The 17,273-nt window shown below is 43.5% G+C and overlaps 1 protein-coding gene across 1 annotated transcript in view; it reads right to left on the reverse strand.

Moving 5' to 3' along the window:
* Nucleotides 1-17,273, reverse strand: part of GARNL3 (GTPase activating Rap/RanGAP domain like 3) — a 151,099-nt gene that overhangs the window by 106,636 nt on the left and 27,190 nt on the right. Inside the window, exon 3 of the mRNA XM_027104817.1 lies at nucleotides 2,528-2,597. Coding sequence (XP_026960618.1) covers nucleotides 2,528-2,597 — 70 coding nt within the window. The remainder of the gene's footprint in view (nucleotides 1-2,527; nucleotides 2,598-17,273) is intronic.

Genomic DNA, 17,273 nt, shown 5'->3' on the forward strand with positions numbered 1-17,273 from the left:
TTCCACAGATAATTGTTTATCACCTTGTTGGGCTATCATGCACCGATTAAAATGGTAACTTCAAAGACTACATGACAAGAAGACAGTTACAAAATACAGTTAAATGAAAAAAGAGGAATGCGAAAGTAAATGTATAATTTGATTACAGCCATGTAGAAATGGCTTTGGAGCTATAAAAATTGGAAGGTACCAAAGGAGATGAAAATACTTGATTCAAGGTGGTGAAATTACACATGGAATTTTAAAATGTATTTAAAAGTTACTTTATAATATTTAAAAAGTTATAAACACATACACACACACACACACACACACACACACAAATCATGGCTCTAGAGTAAAAACCTGAACAGATGGATTGAAGAACTTTTGCTCAATGAGCTGCCTCATCAGGCTGGGGATAACTGAAGCCTAGTCTAGGATTCAGTAAGGCAGGGTTTCTTCAAGGGTGGTCCTGCCACCAGCGGCATCAACATCATCTGGGAGCTTGTTAGAAGTGCAAAATCTAGGTTAACCCCGACCTACTGAACTTGAAACTCTGGGGGTGGGATCCAGCAATTTGTTTTAATAAACTCTCCAGGTGATTCTGATGCCTGTTCAAGCTTGAAACTGCTGCTCTGAAGTACGTTCCCAGTCTGATATTCTGTGATTTCCACAAGTCTATAAAGGGTCCATTCTACACACCTACGTTGTCTCCCCCAGACACCACTCTCATTGTTTACAGAGCTCCATACTCATTAGATCACGTTCAAGTCTTTACCTAAGAGCCAAGGTCCTACTTTTGCTACCAAATTTCATCTTTGTTGCTATAGCTAGTTAACAGGGACTGTGCTTACATGCATCATCTCATTTAATCCTCCTGACAACCCTATAAGGTAGATAATATTAATAAACCCCATTTCATAGATGAGAAAACTGAGGCTCAAAGAAGTTCCAGATCATACAACTAGTAAATGATGAAACAAGAATGAATTCAGAGCACAAGCTCTTAGGCACTCCTGGGGTTCAGAGATGTTTACAAAGATAATAAGTGACGGAACTGGTATGTGAATGCAGGCCTGTTTGAGTCCAAAGCCTAGCTGTTGTGTAACCACTATGCTCTGCTGCCCTACACTCTCTGCTTGGGCAGGACCATTTGCTTGCTGCCCTTCGAATCATCACTGCCAAGAATCTTGCAGTGTGCAAATATCTACTGTCTGTCTTCCTTGCCACCAACCCACATCCCACAGCCCCCATAAGGCCTTCCAGGCTGCTTCCCCGAGATGCCTGGCTAGAATGGATTGCTCCCTCCTTTTCCCAACCCCCACCAGGCCCTATCTGTGTGCTTCTCACAATATTTACCAATTCCCACTCTGAATTATAATTATGCACATGCTCTTTCAGGAGAGGTGGTGGTCTGAGTTGGCATGGTGTCACCAGTGACTCACACAGAACAGGCATTGATTGAATCAACCAGTGCATCTTTCACGTGACTAAATTCATTCTTTAGATATATTATGTATATCTTATCTGCCCAGCTGGAGGACAGTAAGCACCCTAAGAACAAGGACCAAATCTTTTACTTAACGCATATTTTCAGGAATATACCTGGGGCAGGTACACAGTCAAACCTGTAATGTATGCTTGAATTCAAGTAGAATGCTACTGGTACATGATTCTGGCATAATTTTTTTTTACTTTTTAAACCCTGCAAGAATGCAGCTTATATTAATCGGGGATAACTGGGTACTATACAAATGGATCCCATCAACTCAGTTTTTGTAAATAGACAGAAATAATAAATTTAATGTTTTAATAACCAAGAGAATCTTATGAGCACATTTTCCTGAAAATTTGTTCAAATTTCCATGCAATTTGTTCTTTTCTTGTGGGAAAAGAACTCACAATTCTGTCTTTTAAAAAACTGAGGCTATGATATGCCTTCATTATGCCTCTTTTAAAATGAAAGCATACAATTAAAAAAAATCATAACACAATCCCCAATCTCTCTCATTAAAGAAAATATGGATATTTTCATTCCAGATATCTATTACCTATCACAGTCATTTATCTAGCCCAACACATATACTTTTAACAGGAAAAAAAAGAGCTCATAAATATTCTAACTCCTATCACATACCCAGAGAGCAAAGGTACAGAAAAATCAGAATATGTATTACAATAATATTTAAACCTCAAAAACTAGATTTAGAAACTTTTAGGAACAAGATAACATAAAAACAAATGCTACCTTTCTTAATTCATAAATGATTTTATTTAATTATATAACACCATTAACAGAGAAAAATACCAAACCACATGTTTTAACACACTGAAAGACACAGATTAAAAGTACGTAACAGTAAAAACACACAGATAAAGATGATCAAATTATTATAGCCCTTCAGTAGTCATTCATTCCCATCCAGTCCTTATACTGTACTCACATGGTCTAACAGTAAATATACAACAAAAGATCTGAAGAGCTTGGCGATCCTCTCTAAATCAAAATCAATGTTCTACCACTGAACAGACAGTGTAAACTTACCAGCTCCACAGATCCATAATGTTTCCTACTGAAATCCCCACGTCTACAGCCTAGGTCTTCCGAGACAGAGCTGGAACAAAAATGCTTCATCAGTATTATACATAGCGATCTGGCCACAAACCTTCTGCAAAAATCCACTACCATTTGCAAAAAGGGCTGCTATGGAACAGGCTTGCCCAGCTCCTCACTGCAGGGGAGCCTCCTTGCAACAGACACAGTCCTCAGCAGCCATTGCAGAGCCGGGCGTGCATGGAGCCCTCAGTAAGAAGAAAAACACCCGAGTCATCCCTGGAAGTATAGGCAATGATTGAATTAAATATTTAGTCATTTGGAATCGATTGACATCTCCCAGGCTACTGGTGGTTTATAATTTCATTTTGTATAACCAACGAGGAGAGAAAACCTGCAGTAAACTTGAGGCAAGGGACAAAGCTTGCAATTATCTTTCATTTAAGAGAGGTTCTTTGTCCCAAATATTCAGCATAAAAATAACCAGCATTATGGGATGCTATACAGGAGACATAAACTTTAAATAGGAGGAAAAAAAAAACTTCAAAATCCTTGTAGGCCCCACGCCCTCCCCTTTAATTGATGACAACATGACAATATGGAAACAGACTAGGACTAACAGAAAAATGTAAAATTCCAACTTCCAAGTATATTTAGTTTTTTTTACATGGCAGTAGCTAATACTTTCCTACCCCCTCCCCTCAAAAAAGGCTTAAATCAGATAAGAAAAATCACATGCATTGTTGAGGAAGAGTAATTAAAACAAGGGCAAAATTGTTACTGCATTTGCATCTTGAATGCATAGTTACACACTCAAAAGACACATCTTATTGAATAGTTGGCATATATAGGACCTCAAGCAGTACTCATGAAACCACCGGAGATCCACAAATACAAACAGTTTTAATAAGTTCGTTCTAATATGTCATGCAAATACTCTAATAAAACAGAAAATAAAATTCCCCAGGAATTACGTGTTTAATATATCCCAAATATTTGGGATCTAACATGCAAAGAAAGGTGCATTGAGTACCTTTTCATCCTTCCTTAAAAGGTAGGCTACATTTTCTAAATTACAGCCCTGTTGGCACGTTCAGAAAGAGACTGACTCTGATGTTTCACGTCCACAGAACTGACTCTCTGCCAGGTCACTATTTGATAGGCTCCAAGAAGGACAGCAAGAGAGAAATGAGATTAGAGAGTCTAATGGTATTCCGCTTCCTCCATTTCACAGGGATGGCTGAGTTCATCGTATTGGAGAGATTTAACCTTTTGTAGTCCTCACTGCCTTAGCTGAAACCATGTGACAAATTAATGAATGCAGCTTGGAAGGGTGTCCTAGATATTTACCCAGGCTACCTTCCTGCTTCTAGTGACATGATTTTCTACCGAAAAATCTCTGAAAGAGATGTAAAAACTTCCCTCCGTGGCCTGCTCCAGTGTTAGCTATGGCTTCTATGCCCATTTTCTTAGCCCTTTTTGAAAACGCTCCTGGAGGATACTTCCATTGCCTTACATAACAGTTTCAAGATCCTTCCCCAGTGCCCCGAGTTACCGAGAGGGAGTGGGCTCCGGGGAGGGAAGTGTCCACGGGCTTGGACAGAGGTCGGGCACAGAGCCGATGCTCAATGGCTGTTGACTGAGCGCTGTCTGCCCAGACCTCAGCCCACCTCATCAGTTACGCCAGGCCCATGACGCAGTCACCAACCGCAGCAACAGTGGCTTCTAACCCAAATGGCCAACAACATGAAAAAAGCAAGGATGCCGGGCTCTGGGTCCCTCCCTGTGCCGTCCTCAGCACCACAGAGGGGGGTCCAAGACACGGTGCCAGCTCCCTAACTTTGCCAACAGCCAGAAACAAACACAAAAAAAGGTGACGACCCTACATCCTGGAGCAGCCACCTCCTTAGAAGCCTCATAGAGGGAAAACAATGTCCTAGGAAACAACCAAGAGAGATAAACAGAACATCAGCCATCGGCTGCCCTTTTCCCCTCTAATTACATTTCATCCAATACACTGCAGAGACAGCGCTTGCTAATGGTGGCTGGCAGGCTGAACTATACAGGATGCATTTCTAGGGCGGCAGGAGGCACTCAAACCAGCCATGTTAAAAAACCCGCCCCACTCCCCTCCTCTGTCCCCAGGCTCTCTGGCCCCTTGGCACCCAGCAGCACAAGGGTCGTGTTTAGGGGGATCACCCCGAGCTCCAAGGGGAGTTTTGTTCTCCTCCAGGTCCCCAGAGTCTGGCCCACTGCTGGGCACAGGGTGGACATGCAGTAAAAGTTTGTTGCGTCTGTGAAGATATTTGCACATCTTTCAGATCTCACTAGCTGCTGCCTGATAACGTCCCTCGTGAGCACCTAGGCAGGCCACCTGTTGACCTTCTTCCTGATAAGCCCCCGGACGGTACTCCATCAGTCCAGACAGTCCTGGCCCAAGAGGCAGATATGCCTACGTGCACACCAAAACCTACTTCCTGTTCCTCTGGGGCTTGTCACTAGACTACATTTCCTAGCCCTTCTTGCAGTGACTGTGACCATATGACTGATTTCTGGCCAAGAAAATACAGACCAAAGTGATGTGCCTGTGGGATGCCGTGGGAAGTGCCTGCCCTCTTTCCCTGCGGCCAGCAGGGTGGAGAGGACCATGAGGACCCAGAGGAAGGCAGAGCTCCAAGAAGGAAAAACCCAAGTGGAAGGTCATACCTTTAAGAACATCTGTATTAGAATATGCTGTGAGCAAGAAATAAACATTTAGTTGTGTTAATCACGTAGAGTTTGGGTTTACCTGTGAAAGCCGCTGTGCTACCTGAACTAGCACAGAAGTCGGTATCTGGCAGTGGGGTGCTACTACCATGGCAACACCTAAAATACGTGGCACAGGCTTCACAGGCAGGCAGCAGCCAGGGAGGAAATGCATCTCAGAGGCTGGAGAGACAGAGATCTAGGTTGTAGAGTAGCAACTGGTGATAAAACTTGCACCTACAGTAACTGAGGAGGTGGACCTGTGCCTTCCGAGCCTGCAGCTCCAAGGAACGTGGCTGGACAGGTCAGAGTGAACCCGTGGGCTGGCTCCTACTGGCTGACCTTAGCAAGGTTTTTTCAAGGAAGAGATGAGCCCGGGCTAGAACTGGATGGATTTCAAGCAAAGACAGAAGGGACTAAAGAGAGTCTCGAGACCAAGGGCCTCACAGGCTTGAGAAATCACTGTTTCTGGACCCCAAACAATAAGAATTCTGGCCAGTGAAATGTGGGTAGAAATGATGGGTACCTCTTCCAGACGACGCCCATACAAATTTCCCATGAATAATCCTTGCTTTCTTTCCTCATCCGCTGGCTGTGAGGACCAAGAGGGGTGAAGCCGCACCACGAAGGAGTCCTGGTCCCTAAATGACCACACAGAATATCCTAAGTAGGCACACCCTCACTGGACTGTGAGATGAGAGAGAAAGAACTTTGATTGCTTAAGCCACTAAGATTCAAGGTTTATCTGTTACAACAGGTGATTTTAATTTCATGGGTACAGCTCTCTGTAGGTAACAGAAAGTAGTGTAAGAATAAGCCCCACACAAAAGGGCCTGTCAGAGGGCTGGTGGGCCAGGATGACTATGGGGGTCAGCAAGCTCTGGCCTCTTACTGCCTGTTTTTGAATACTAAGTTTTATTGGGATACAGCTACGCGCTTTGGTGATAGGCTGTCTGTGGCTGCTTTTGGGTTTCAATGGCAGAGTCGAGGAGTTGCAACAGAGACCTGTAGGGCCTGCAAAGCCCAAACTATTTACTCTCTGGCCCTTTATAGAAAGACTGCCCAACCCCTGCCCTAGAGCCTCACCAATCCCTTTTGCTGGTTTCAGGCCTACCCATAAGCTGTGATTAGTATGCCAATGAAAATAGCAGTGTTTATTAGAGTCCATCAGAATCCCTGGGGGTGGGGGGGGGGAGCTTTCTAAAAATGCAGATTCCCTGGCCCTATTCCCAGAGGTTGTGATTCAGCCTGACTGCGATTTTTTTTTTTTTTTTTACTCTAATGAGAAGTCAATTTTATTTTATTTTTTATTTTTTTTTAACATCTTTATTGGGGTACAATTGCTTTACAATGGTGTGTTAGTTTCTGCTTTATAACAAAGTGAATCAGTTATACATATACATATGTTCCCATATCTCTTCCCTCTTGCGTCTCCCTCCCTCCCACCCTCCCTATCCCACCACTCCAGGCTGTCACAAAGCACCGAGCCAATATCCCTGTGCCATGCGGCTGCTTCCCACTAGCTATCTACCTTACTACGTTTGTTAGTGTGTATATATGTCCATGACTCTCTCTCGCCCTGTCACAGCTCACCCTTCCCCCTCCCCATAACCTCAAGTCCGTTCTCTAGGAGGTCTGCGTCTTTATTCCTGCCTTACCCCTAGGTTCTTCATGACATTTTTTTTTCCTTAAATTCCATATATATGTGTTAGCATACGGTATTTGTCTTTTTCTTTCTGACTTACCTCACTCTGTATGACAGACTCTAGGTCTATCCACCTCATTACAAATAGCTCAATTTCGTTTCTTTTTATGGCTGAGTAATATTCCATTGTATACATGTGCCACATCTTCTTTTTTTTTTTTTTCCTGACTGCGATTTTAATAAGCAGTGGTGGGAATTCTGATGCACAGGGTTCACAGACAATGTTTTGAAAAATACTGCTCTTCCAGATGACTCTGGAATCCCTGGGAAACCTGTTAGCCATTCTGCGGCACTTTTATAAGGAAGGACAAGGCCTTGATCAAGTTTTCCATGAATGGGAGGAGGTGTCATATAGTCCCTAAGGGCAAGTGCTTCAGTCACAGATGTGGGTTCTTAATCTCCCTGGGCATTAGTTCCCACATGTATAAAATGTGGTTGATAGTATCACCTACTTAATAGGGTTATAAAGAATAAACTAAAAAGAGCAGATAAAAATTTATTCTAAGCATAACGTCTATTACATGAAAACTACTCAATAAATGTTAGCTATTATTATCGCTCTTTTTATTAGTATGAATTCTTCTCTGGTTGTTAGAGATAGCCCTGGGAAGGGGCGTGCAGCATACATGATTACCAACTTTTTAAAGAATTTTAAATAAGATGACTTTTTTTTAAAAAACATCTTTATTGGAGTATAATTGCTTTACAACGCAGACGTAGAGAATGGACTTGAGGACATGGGGAGGGGGAAGGGTAAGCTGGGACAAAGTGAGAGAGTGGCATGGACTCATATATACTACCAAATGTAAGATGCCTTTTTTCCCCCTGTGGTGGAAAGGGAGACCTGGAGCCAAGCAGCCTCCTAGGGTGGGGCTAAGGGCAGCATCACAGCTCAGCACGACATCCCCTCCCTAAAAGTGTTGGCAGTGTGACCTCACCTAGAAAATACTTGGGACCCAACAGCATGTCACCAGAACAAGGCAGGTGCAAAAAAGAATCAGAGGGTTCAAGTTCCTCACAGGGACTGTGGTCTAGGCTCTAAATAGAAACTCTTTCTGTTTTAGTAAATTAACGTGAGAGGATGCTGGATCACGCTTTGCGAGCATGAACAGAGCTGAGGACCATCATGTTAAATCTCTAAAGAAGGCCCGGATGAGAGCAAAGATTTCCAGCTCCACACAGAGGCTAGAAAAATTACCATTATGTAAGTCAGGGACCTGGAAAGCAGGACAACCCCCTCCAAAGAGGCGAAGTTATGGAAACTGAAAAAGGGGAAAAAAAGGAAGCTGAAATTCAGCGATACACGTCCTTACTCAAGTGGCCCAGAGATTAGTGACTGACCCTAACAACTGGCCAGACCCCCCTATTCCAGGCCTCAGTCAACTCCAGCCCTGCTGGAAGAGTTAAAGCCAATGGAAGAATGGGACTCCTCCTGGATCAGCAGAGAGAATTTGTGAAAAGCAACAGGCTTACCGACAGCAGAGCTCAATGTCAGGAGCGCCGGGACAACACCTCCGCCCCCTTGATAAGCAGTTTGTAATAGACAGATGGATGGGATCCCCCTATTTGAGGGACAGAGAAGCTGAAAAATGTGCCAGACTACAGATTTAGGCTTGGAAGTAGCCCCGGGCCTCCTAACAACAGGTACGAGAATAGCTTATTGCACATAAGGGAGCAGTTGTCTCTCCTTCCGAAGATAAGTGACACAAAAAAGCAGAGCTGCAATTATACATTAACTTCTAATGACGAAATGGAAGAATCCTGTCCTCTTTTGAAGAGATTTCAGACACTAGGAAGTAGGAAGTAAGCAAGAGGATTTCTAGAGTGTAAGGGTCCCAGGAAATCCGAGCCCCTGGATTCTGGCTCCAGACGGCATCTTGTTCCCCAACTGTGCTTATGGGGTCACAGTACCAGGTGCTCCTGTACCAGGATCTTAAGTTTACCATCCCTTAGCAAGTTCCACCAACCATAAGGTGGTCAGACATGCCTGGCTTTGAATGTCAGCTCCATGGCACTCTAGCTCTGTGGCCCCAGGCAAGTTACTTATCCTCTCTGAGCTTGTTTCCTCATCTGTAACATGGGCTTAAAATAACATCTGTCTCTGTGGGAGGATTAAAAGATATCATAGGTGCTTAGCACAACACCTGACACATAAATAAATGCTGGTTATTCTAACTGTCAGGGACCTTACCAACCTCGGTCATGACCATGTCCCATGTGTCTCAGAATGCCTGGCTCATAGCAGGCTGCTCCATGAATATTTGTTGAATTAACGAGTCATGAATTAATGATAACCTCTGCTGGCCTTTGCTCTACTTGAACGCAGGTGGGTTCCTGCCCCCTTTTCTCCTTTCCCTCCTCCACCCCCTATCTGCCGTTAGATATTCTGACATATCTTTGGGTATATTTGATGTTACCTCCCACCATTAGTCAGTCATCTTTCTCATTCTAATCCTCACTTCTCTAACATTCTAGAATGCATTCCTCCTACAGTATTTATGTATCTACTAAGTTTCTGGACAAAGACAGGTGTCCCTGGAACTTACCAGGTTCTCTGCTATTACTAAAGTCTTGTGGTAATTCACTGCAAGCCTCCTTTCAATAATGATCTGTACCAGTGCCCTTGGAATTCTATCTCTAAATAAAAAACAGCAACCATACCAAACTTCGGCGAAGACATGGAGCAACTGGACCACTTATAGACTGTGGGTGGGGGCTTCCCCGGTGGTGCAGTGGTTAAGAATCCGCCTGCCAATGCAGGGGACACAGGTTCGAGCCCTGGTCCGGGAAGATCCCACATGCCGCGGAGCAACTAAGCCCATGCGCCACAACTACTGAGCCTGTGCTCTAGAGTCCGCGAGCCACAACTACTGAGCCCACGCGCCACAACTACTGAAGCCCGCGTGTCCAGAGCCCGTGCTCTGCAACAAGAGAAGCCACTGCAATGAGAAGCCTGTGCACCACAACGAAGAGTAGCCCCCGCTCGCCACAACTAGAGAAAGCCTGCGCACAGCAACGAAGACCCAATACAGCCAAAAATAAAAATAAATAAAATAAATAAATTTATTTTAAATATATATATATATATATATATGTATATATATATATATAGACTGTGGGTGGGAATGTGCAAGGTAAGCCAAGCCTCTGTGGAAACCAGTTGGCAGTTTCTTATAAAATTAAATATGCAGTTACCATATGACCCAGCACTTGCACTCTTGGGCATTTATCCCAGAAAAATGAAAAAATATATTCACAAATACCTATACACAAATGTTGGTATCAGCTTTATTCATAATAGCCCCAAGCTAGAAAAAGCCTAGAAATCTTTGGAAGGGTGAATGGATAAACGAACTGTGGTGCATGCCCACCACGGAATATCCCTCAGCCAGGAAAAGGAACACACTACTGACAGATACAACAACTTGGATGAATGTCCAGGGAATTGTGTGGAGTGGAAAAGGCCAACCATAAAAGATTACTTACTGTGTGATTCTATTATACAACATTCTTGAAATGATAAAATTATAGAGCGAGGTAGGTGTGGTTATAAAAGGGCAGCATAAGGGACTCTGTGGTGATGGAGCCATGTCTGTGTCTTATCTGTGGTGGTGGAGAAATGAACCTACACATATGATAAGACTGCATGTGACACTGGGGAAATCTAAGGCCAATGGATTGTATCACTGACCATTTCCTGGCTGTGACTGATACTTTACTATAGTTATGCCAGATGTTACCATTGGGGGAAACTGGGTAAAGGGTACCTGGGATCTCTCTGTGTTACTTCTTCTAACTGCATATGAATCTATTATGCTCTCAAAATAAAAAGGTTAATTTAAAAAAAACCTGTATCTGAGTTGAAATTCATTCACTCATTCCATAAACAGTTCCTGAGCACCTGTGAGGTCCCAGGTGCTGGGCCAGGTGCTAAACCTGAGATGTGTGCTCTCTGCTGTCATAGCACTTATGGCGCGGTGGGAAAATATACAGGACATCGGACTTCACAGGAACAAAAACTTTGTGCAAGCACGTCACACCTGTGTATAGCAAATTTGGTAAACTGTACAACAGCCTCTTTTGTCTCCTTCTTGAGTAGCTGATGCCATCTTGGGATATGAGAGGCCTGTCACTCTGCTCAGTTCAAGACCCACCATCCAGAAACCTGGGAGCTGCTACCTAGAAAATGATTCCTACAAAGTGTAATGTCCGCACATCTGCTCCCTCCCTCCCTAATCTTTAGCGACCTTGGCTTCTCCTTTCCTATAATGTCAAGATGGAAGGGATTTCTAGCTCAGAGTACATTTGGTTTGGGAAACACTGCTCCACAGGATACCTGCACATGCATGACCACAAAGTGTTAAACAGAAACGTATTTAAGGAAAAAAAATCAGCAGACAACATATGTTGCTGCGTACCTCCCTGGATCGCCTGTCGGTTTAACTTCTTTGGAGAAATCTCTCCAAAGTGTGCCTTCCCAAGTTCTCAAAGCTTCTCTCCCGAGATTCCCAGACTGCCCCCAACTGTACCCAGACCCTGAAGGGAGGCATGCTGTCCAGAGTGGGCACTTCCGAACAGTCCTGTCGGCAGGGAGAATCCTAGAGAACACCAAGGTCATTCCGACCCTCGCTACTCAGAGTGGTCCTTTTCCCTCAGCTGATTAGAAATGCAGACCCTCAGGCCCCACCCCAGACCTAATGAGACAGAATCAGCATTTTAACAAGATCCCCTGAGGATTCAAATGCACACTGAACTTTGAGAAGCACTGACTCTGGTTCTCAAAACCTACCTATATGTAAGAATCACCTGGATTTCTTCTCTAATTTGTCTTGTTTCTTCAAGATGCAGAAAAATAAAGAATAATATGATGAACATTACAGATACAGTTGAAACCCCTGTGTACCTCTCCTTGATCTCATTTTCATCTCTCTCTCCCTTGAAACAATCACTAAATAATCTGGTTCACACTCCCTGCTTATTTTTTATATTTGTACTACATAGTCATAAACCATATGCAGTACTGTTTAGCATGATCTTAAATTTTACACAAATGTATACCATACCGTGACTATCTCCCTGCAACTAGCTTCTCTGAACAATTGGCGTTTGAGATTTGTACACATTGATACCTGTATCACTGACAGTGCTGTGTAGTCCCCTGCTATATCACTATCCCACTGCTTCTCCATCTCCCCCATGGTTGGACATTTCCTCAGTGATCATCTCCCATATTTAGCCAGCTTAGTCCTTCATCTCACGGGTCCTCACTATTTGATACCCAGATCCCTACAATAGCCTGGTCAGTCTTCCTGCCACCTCAGCATAGGATCTTAGGGTAGAAGCGACTTCCAGAGATGTCCAGAGACTTCCAAGTCCAGAGACTTAAGGGTCATTTGGTGTCCAATCTGGTATCTGTGATAGTGTATTCTTTACCAGATACTTGAAATATAGCCAGCAAGTCTCTACTTACAAACTATTAGTGATAAAGAAACAGTATGCCGCAGAGCACTCCATTCTTCCTGTCAAACAGTTTTTTTCTACATTGAACTGAAATCCATCACACTTTAATTTCCACCAGCTGGTCCTACATCTTCACCCTTTCACTTCTTCTGAATTTCCTTACCATCACTTCCACACCCCCAGCCAGCTGTCCTGTCTGGCCCGCTCACCCTGTCTCAGCACTCCAGCCACAGTGCCCTTCTTCATTTCCTTCAACTTGCTGAGCATCTTCTCGTCTTAGGACCTGGAATGAGCTCTCCAAACTCCTTCTTCTTCCTGACCCCACCTCCACCCCCAGATTAGAAATTACAAAGAGGGTATTGGATTAACATCTGCCTCCCCTACTAAAATATAAGCTTCACAGTGGCAGGTTCTCTGTTGGTTTTGTTCAATGCAAAATCCTTAGCTTGTAACATAATACCTGGTACAGAGTTAGCTATTAGTGGAGTTTTATTTAATAATGAGTGAATGAATGAATGGAAGCAAGCCAGCCAGCCAACTCTTTGGGGCCATATAAAACAAGATCACCTCTATAGGAAAGCCCTTCAAATGTCTGAGGAGAGCCACCATGTCCCCCAGGGTTTTTCTTCTTTACCAGGGGCCAGGAGTGACATAGGAGGGTGAGGCCAGCCATACTAGATAGGTACCTAGAGAAGGGGCAGGGCAAACACAGGGACCACTTCATAACTTTCTCTAGGATCAGGCCTGGAGAGACACCCCCAGGTGCTCACAAGTCCACTGTCAGCTGCTGCTGGAAGTGAACTGCATTACACAGCATATTCATGAAATTTGTTTTTGAGTCAGACATGAAAATACTATAAATGTTGCATCAGGTTAATCTCAAAAAATTCACTTCAGAGGTTAATACAATGCCAGTAACATGAGCAAACAAAGAAAATGCCGTGGGGGCCATCACAATGAAACACATTGTGACATCATTCACCAGCCATTAGCTCATGATGAGGCTGGCATTCCCTATGTCTAGAGATTGGCACCTTTCAATAAATAGGCAATACAATTAAGTGCAATGGATCAACACTGTAACATTAAAAAGTGAAACATCTGCAAGTGTCAAACTCATCCAACTGTGAACTTAAGATTCTTGCATTTTATTGCCTGTAAATTATAGTGTAATAAAAATTTACTTTAGAATGTCATACAGAAAAAAAAAAAAACTCTGATCCTAAACTTAAATAAACTAACATCTATATGTATAGAGAAATTACATGTACATAAGTGTTGCCTGATATTTACTCAACTCTGTCTAACCCACCACTAATTCACGGCCTGATTTTAGGCAAGAAACAGCCTTTCGTGGGCTCTCAGTTCTACAACTGTAAAATGGGGCTTGATTAATGAATTAATTCAACAAATACTGATAACCTGGGACAATCCTCATAGGGCTGTTGCATTTAATGAGAAAATACATATGAAGCACTTAGCAGGTGAATAGTCTGAGCACAGTTACTATTTGAAGAAACAGAGGTTATGCATCATTAGGAAGGTGTGTGCACGTGAAGAACACCACAAAGAAGAAAAAGTCTCTGTGGAAATCTAGCGATAAGCTAGATTCTCCTGTAATCTAAAATGCTCTCACTTTAGGAAGTAGCTGTTAGGGAGGAAAAACTTTCCCTTTACCCTCTTATGTTCTCTAACTGGTACCTGTGAATTAAGCTGACAAAAGACAGATTAACAGGAGAAAAGGCATACAAATTTTATTTCTAACTTTACATGCACAAGGCCTGCACAGAAAAGAAAACCCAAAGTAGCAGTTAGACTCAGAGGTTTATATACTATTTTAACAAAGGGCAATAAATTGTGGAGAAGTCACAAGACAAAAGAAAAGGGATTTGGGGCTTCTAGGAGTGGTAAATCACGGGAAGGCAGATATATGGGGGAAAGCAATCGTAGATAGGGTTATTTAGTAAGGTTTGTTTATGTAGACTCATCTTGGTGTCTTCTCTGTCTCTGGTGATAAGGACTGTTCTCCTTCTCTTGGTAGAGAGAGGGGAGGGGGCACTTTTACAAAGAGAAATTTATGCCCTGCTTTTAGGCAGATCGGGGGAGGGCAGAGAGTTCTTCCTGTGTCTGCTTTTCCTCAATTGCCTTCAGCTCAAAATAATCCTTATGCCAAAGTGGCATATTTTGGGGTGGTATATTTTGATCCCCTTTATAGCCAATACCAGTATGTGAAAAATTCTTAGCCTTAAGCATAAAAGTATATAAATGCTGTGGAACTGACTGAATTTTGTCTTGAGGTAACCTAGGAGAGGGGGGAAGGCCCTGGATGCTTTTTAAACGGCCTCTGTATTGTATTCTAATTTTCTGGACCAATTTAGATCCACTTCATCCTTCTCTGTGTTGTTTTTTTCTCCAGGTACATTCAGATCACGTAGTGGAAGAAAAGCAGCTTACTCTGTGCTTTTAAGGTCAAACTATATTTGTGAAAGATTTTCTAAACTGTTTATTTCACCAAGGTAGTCTGATCCTGAGACAGTCTATAAAAATGAGGCTTTGAGACCAAGGATGAGGGAGAGTGTTGATGGACGTGGAGAACATTCTTCAAAGAAAGCAAAAGACTAGATCAGCCAAACTCACAGAAGTATAGGAGGCAAAAGCATTTTAACTAAGAACACTTCTTACTATAGAAGATGACAGGAAAGCAACCAGCCTGCATTCAAAGCCAAATGCGATTTATAAAAATGAGTGTTGGCTTAGGTGAATTTAGGGCAGGGCAGCCTAAACTATTTCTTTTTGCCTCCTAAAAGCAATGATTAAAAAGAGTCATACTCTTGGGGCTTCCCTGGTGGCGCAGTGGTTGAGAGTCCGCTTGCCGATGCAGGGGACGCGGGTTTGTACCCCGCTCCGGGAAGATCCCACATGCCACGGAGCGGCTAGGCCCGTGAGCAACGGCCGCTGAGCCTGCACGTCTGGAGCCTGTGCTCCGCAACGGGAGAGACCACAACAGCGAGCGGTCCGCGTACCGCAAAAAAAAAAAAAAAAAAAAAAGAGTCGTACTCTCTAGTCACTATTTATAGTGTGTCCTTATGGTGTTCTGCACTGTACTTTGAGATGAGGTGAGCACCAAAAATGGGTTACTGGCCCTTGAGGACTACAAAATTTGTAACAATAGACAACGCGAATAGTCAAAGGAATAGAGTTCTTAGTAATGGCATAACCTCCTTGAGGAAGAATGATTGCTGTTAGTGATTATTCCTCCAGGGGATATGGAGCTCAGTGGTGCAGCTTCTGTTCCCAGAAAAGGACCAGGATGTCCTGGCAGAGGATGCCATACCCCTCCCTGACTTAGACCACACAGAGCAGCAACTCAGTGTTGAACCCTACGCCACCCTTGAGCAGTGAAGATCCACATTCCTCTCCCTTCCATTCAGGCCACTCACCTCCCTGGGGACCTCACTGCTCCGGCACCTTCAAATACTACCTCTATGCTAACAACTCCCCAGACCAAATCTCCAACTCAATCTTTCTCTCCAACTGCAAGTTCAGACTTACAGCTGTCGGACATGGTTCTGCGGACACCCCCGGGGGCCTCTAAAACATAACATGCCCTGAGTCACCCTCACTCCCACTCCTCACTCACATCTCAGTCAGCAGAGCTGCCATCTTCTTCCCAGTCACTTGAGGTGCAAGTTCAGAGTCATCGCCCAGGTCTTCTCTCACATCCACATCTTAATCAGTCTCCAGGCCCCGGTACAGGCCCCACACAGTGTTGATTTTGATTGTTGTATGTTTGTATCTGTATTTCACTCTTTGAAGAGGTAAAACTCACTTGCTTCAAAACTCACAAGCGTCCAAAAGGCCATACAGGGGTAACTCTGTCCTCTCCTCCCTCCTCGGCCCCTCATTTCCTCTCCTCACCAGCAACCTCTATTGTTTATTGTGTGTCTGCCAGAGATGCTGTATGCATTTACAAAGAAAGAGAAATACATATTCCCTTTTGCCTTTGGTAAATGGTAGCATACTATACACAACTCCACTCCTTGTTTTTGTTGTTTTTCTATTTAATGTATCTTGGAGATCTTTCCAAATCAGTACCAAAAGATCCTCCATATTCTTTCTTATGGCTACATACTATTCCACTGAGTAGATGTACTGTATTTTATTTAGCCAGTTTCAACCTTTCACTACTACTAATAAACTGCAGTGCATAACCTTGTATACGCCACTGTGCATGCGAGGCTATTTCTAGAATTCCACCATGTCTTTTAGTCCCTCACCACTTCTCCCCTTTCCATTTTCACGTTCTCTGCTTTAGCTCAGACCTGCATCATTGCAGGAGCCTCCCTAACAGGCATCTCTGCTCTATTATCTTTAACTTACCCAACAAGTATTTAGTGAGCACTTTCTATGTGCCACATACTCTGCTATGACACGGAAGAACAAGAGAATGAAAACAAACAGAACAAAACAAACCCCCTCCTAACCAGGCCCACACAGATCCTAGCCTGTCTCACAATTATCTGAGCTTTGGGAGCTTTTTAATAAATCAAGCTGCTCTCTTTTCTGTGTTTGGAATCGGTTGAGAATTAGAGACAGGAGTCAGGCAAATGGAAATCAAGACATCAGTTTCCTCACTGTCAGAGTTTCATTGGCAAATGTGGCTGAGCCCGACAGCCACATAGACTTCCTACTACTTCCCCCAAGTTTAGACCTGGAGCAGCCCACTTGCGGGAGAGCCTGGTCTGCAGAGAGGCAGCTACTCGCCTGAATGGTTGCCGAGGAATCACTGTCTCATGACTGTCGAGCTCCAACAGGGGATACTGAGGC

Source organism: Aethalodelphis obliquidens, unplaced genomic scaffold (assembly GCF_003676395.1).
Source record: "Aethalodelphis obliquidens isolate GAN/ISIS:26980383/991018 unplaced genomic scaffold, ASM367639v1 scaffold7, whole genome shotgun sequence".
In the NCBI taxonomy this organism is placed as follows: domain Eukaryota; kingdom Metazoa; phylum Chordata; class Mammalia; order Artiodactyla; family Delphinidae; genus Aethalodelphis; species Aethalodelphis obliquidens.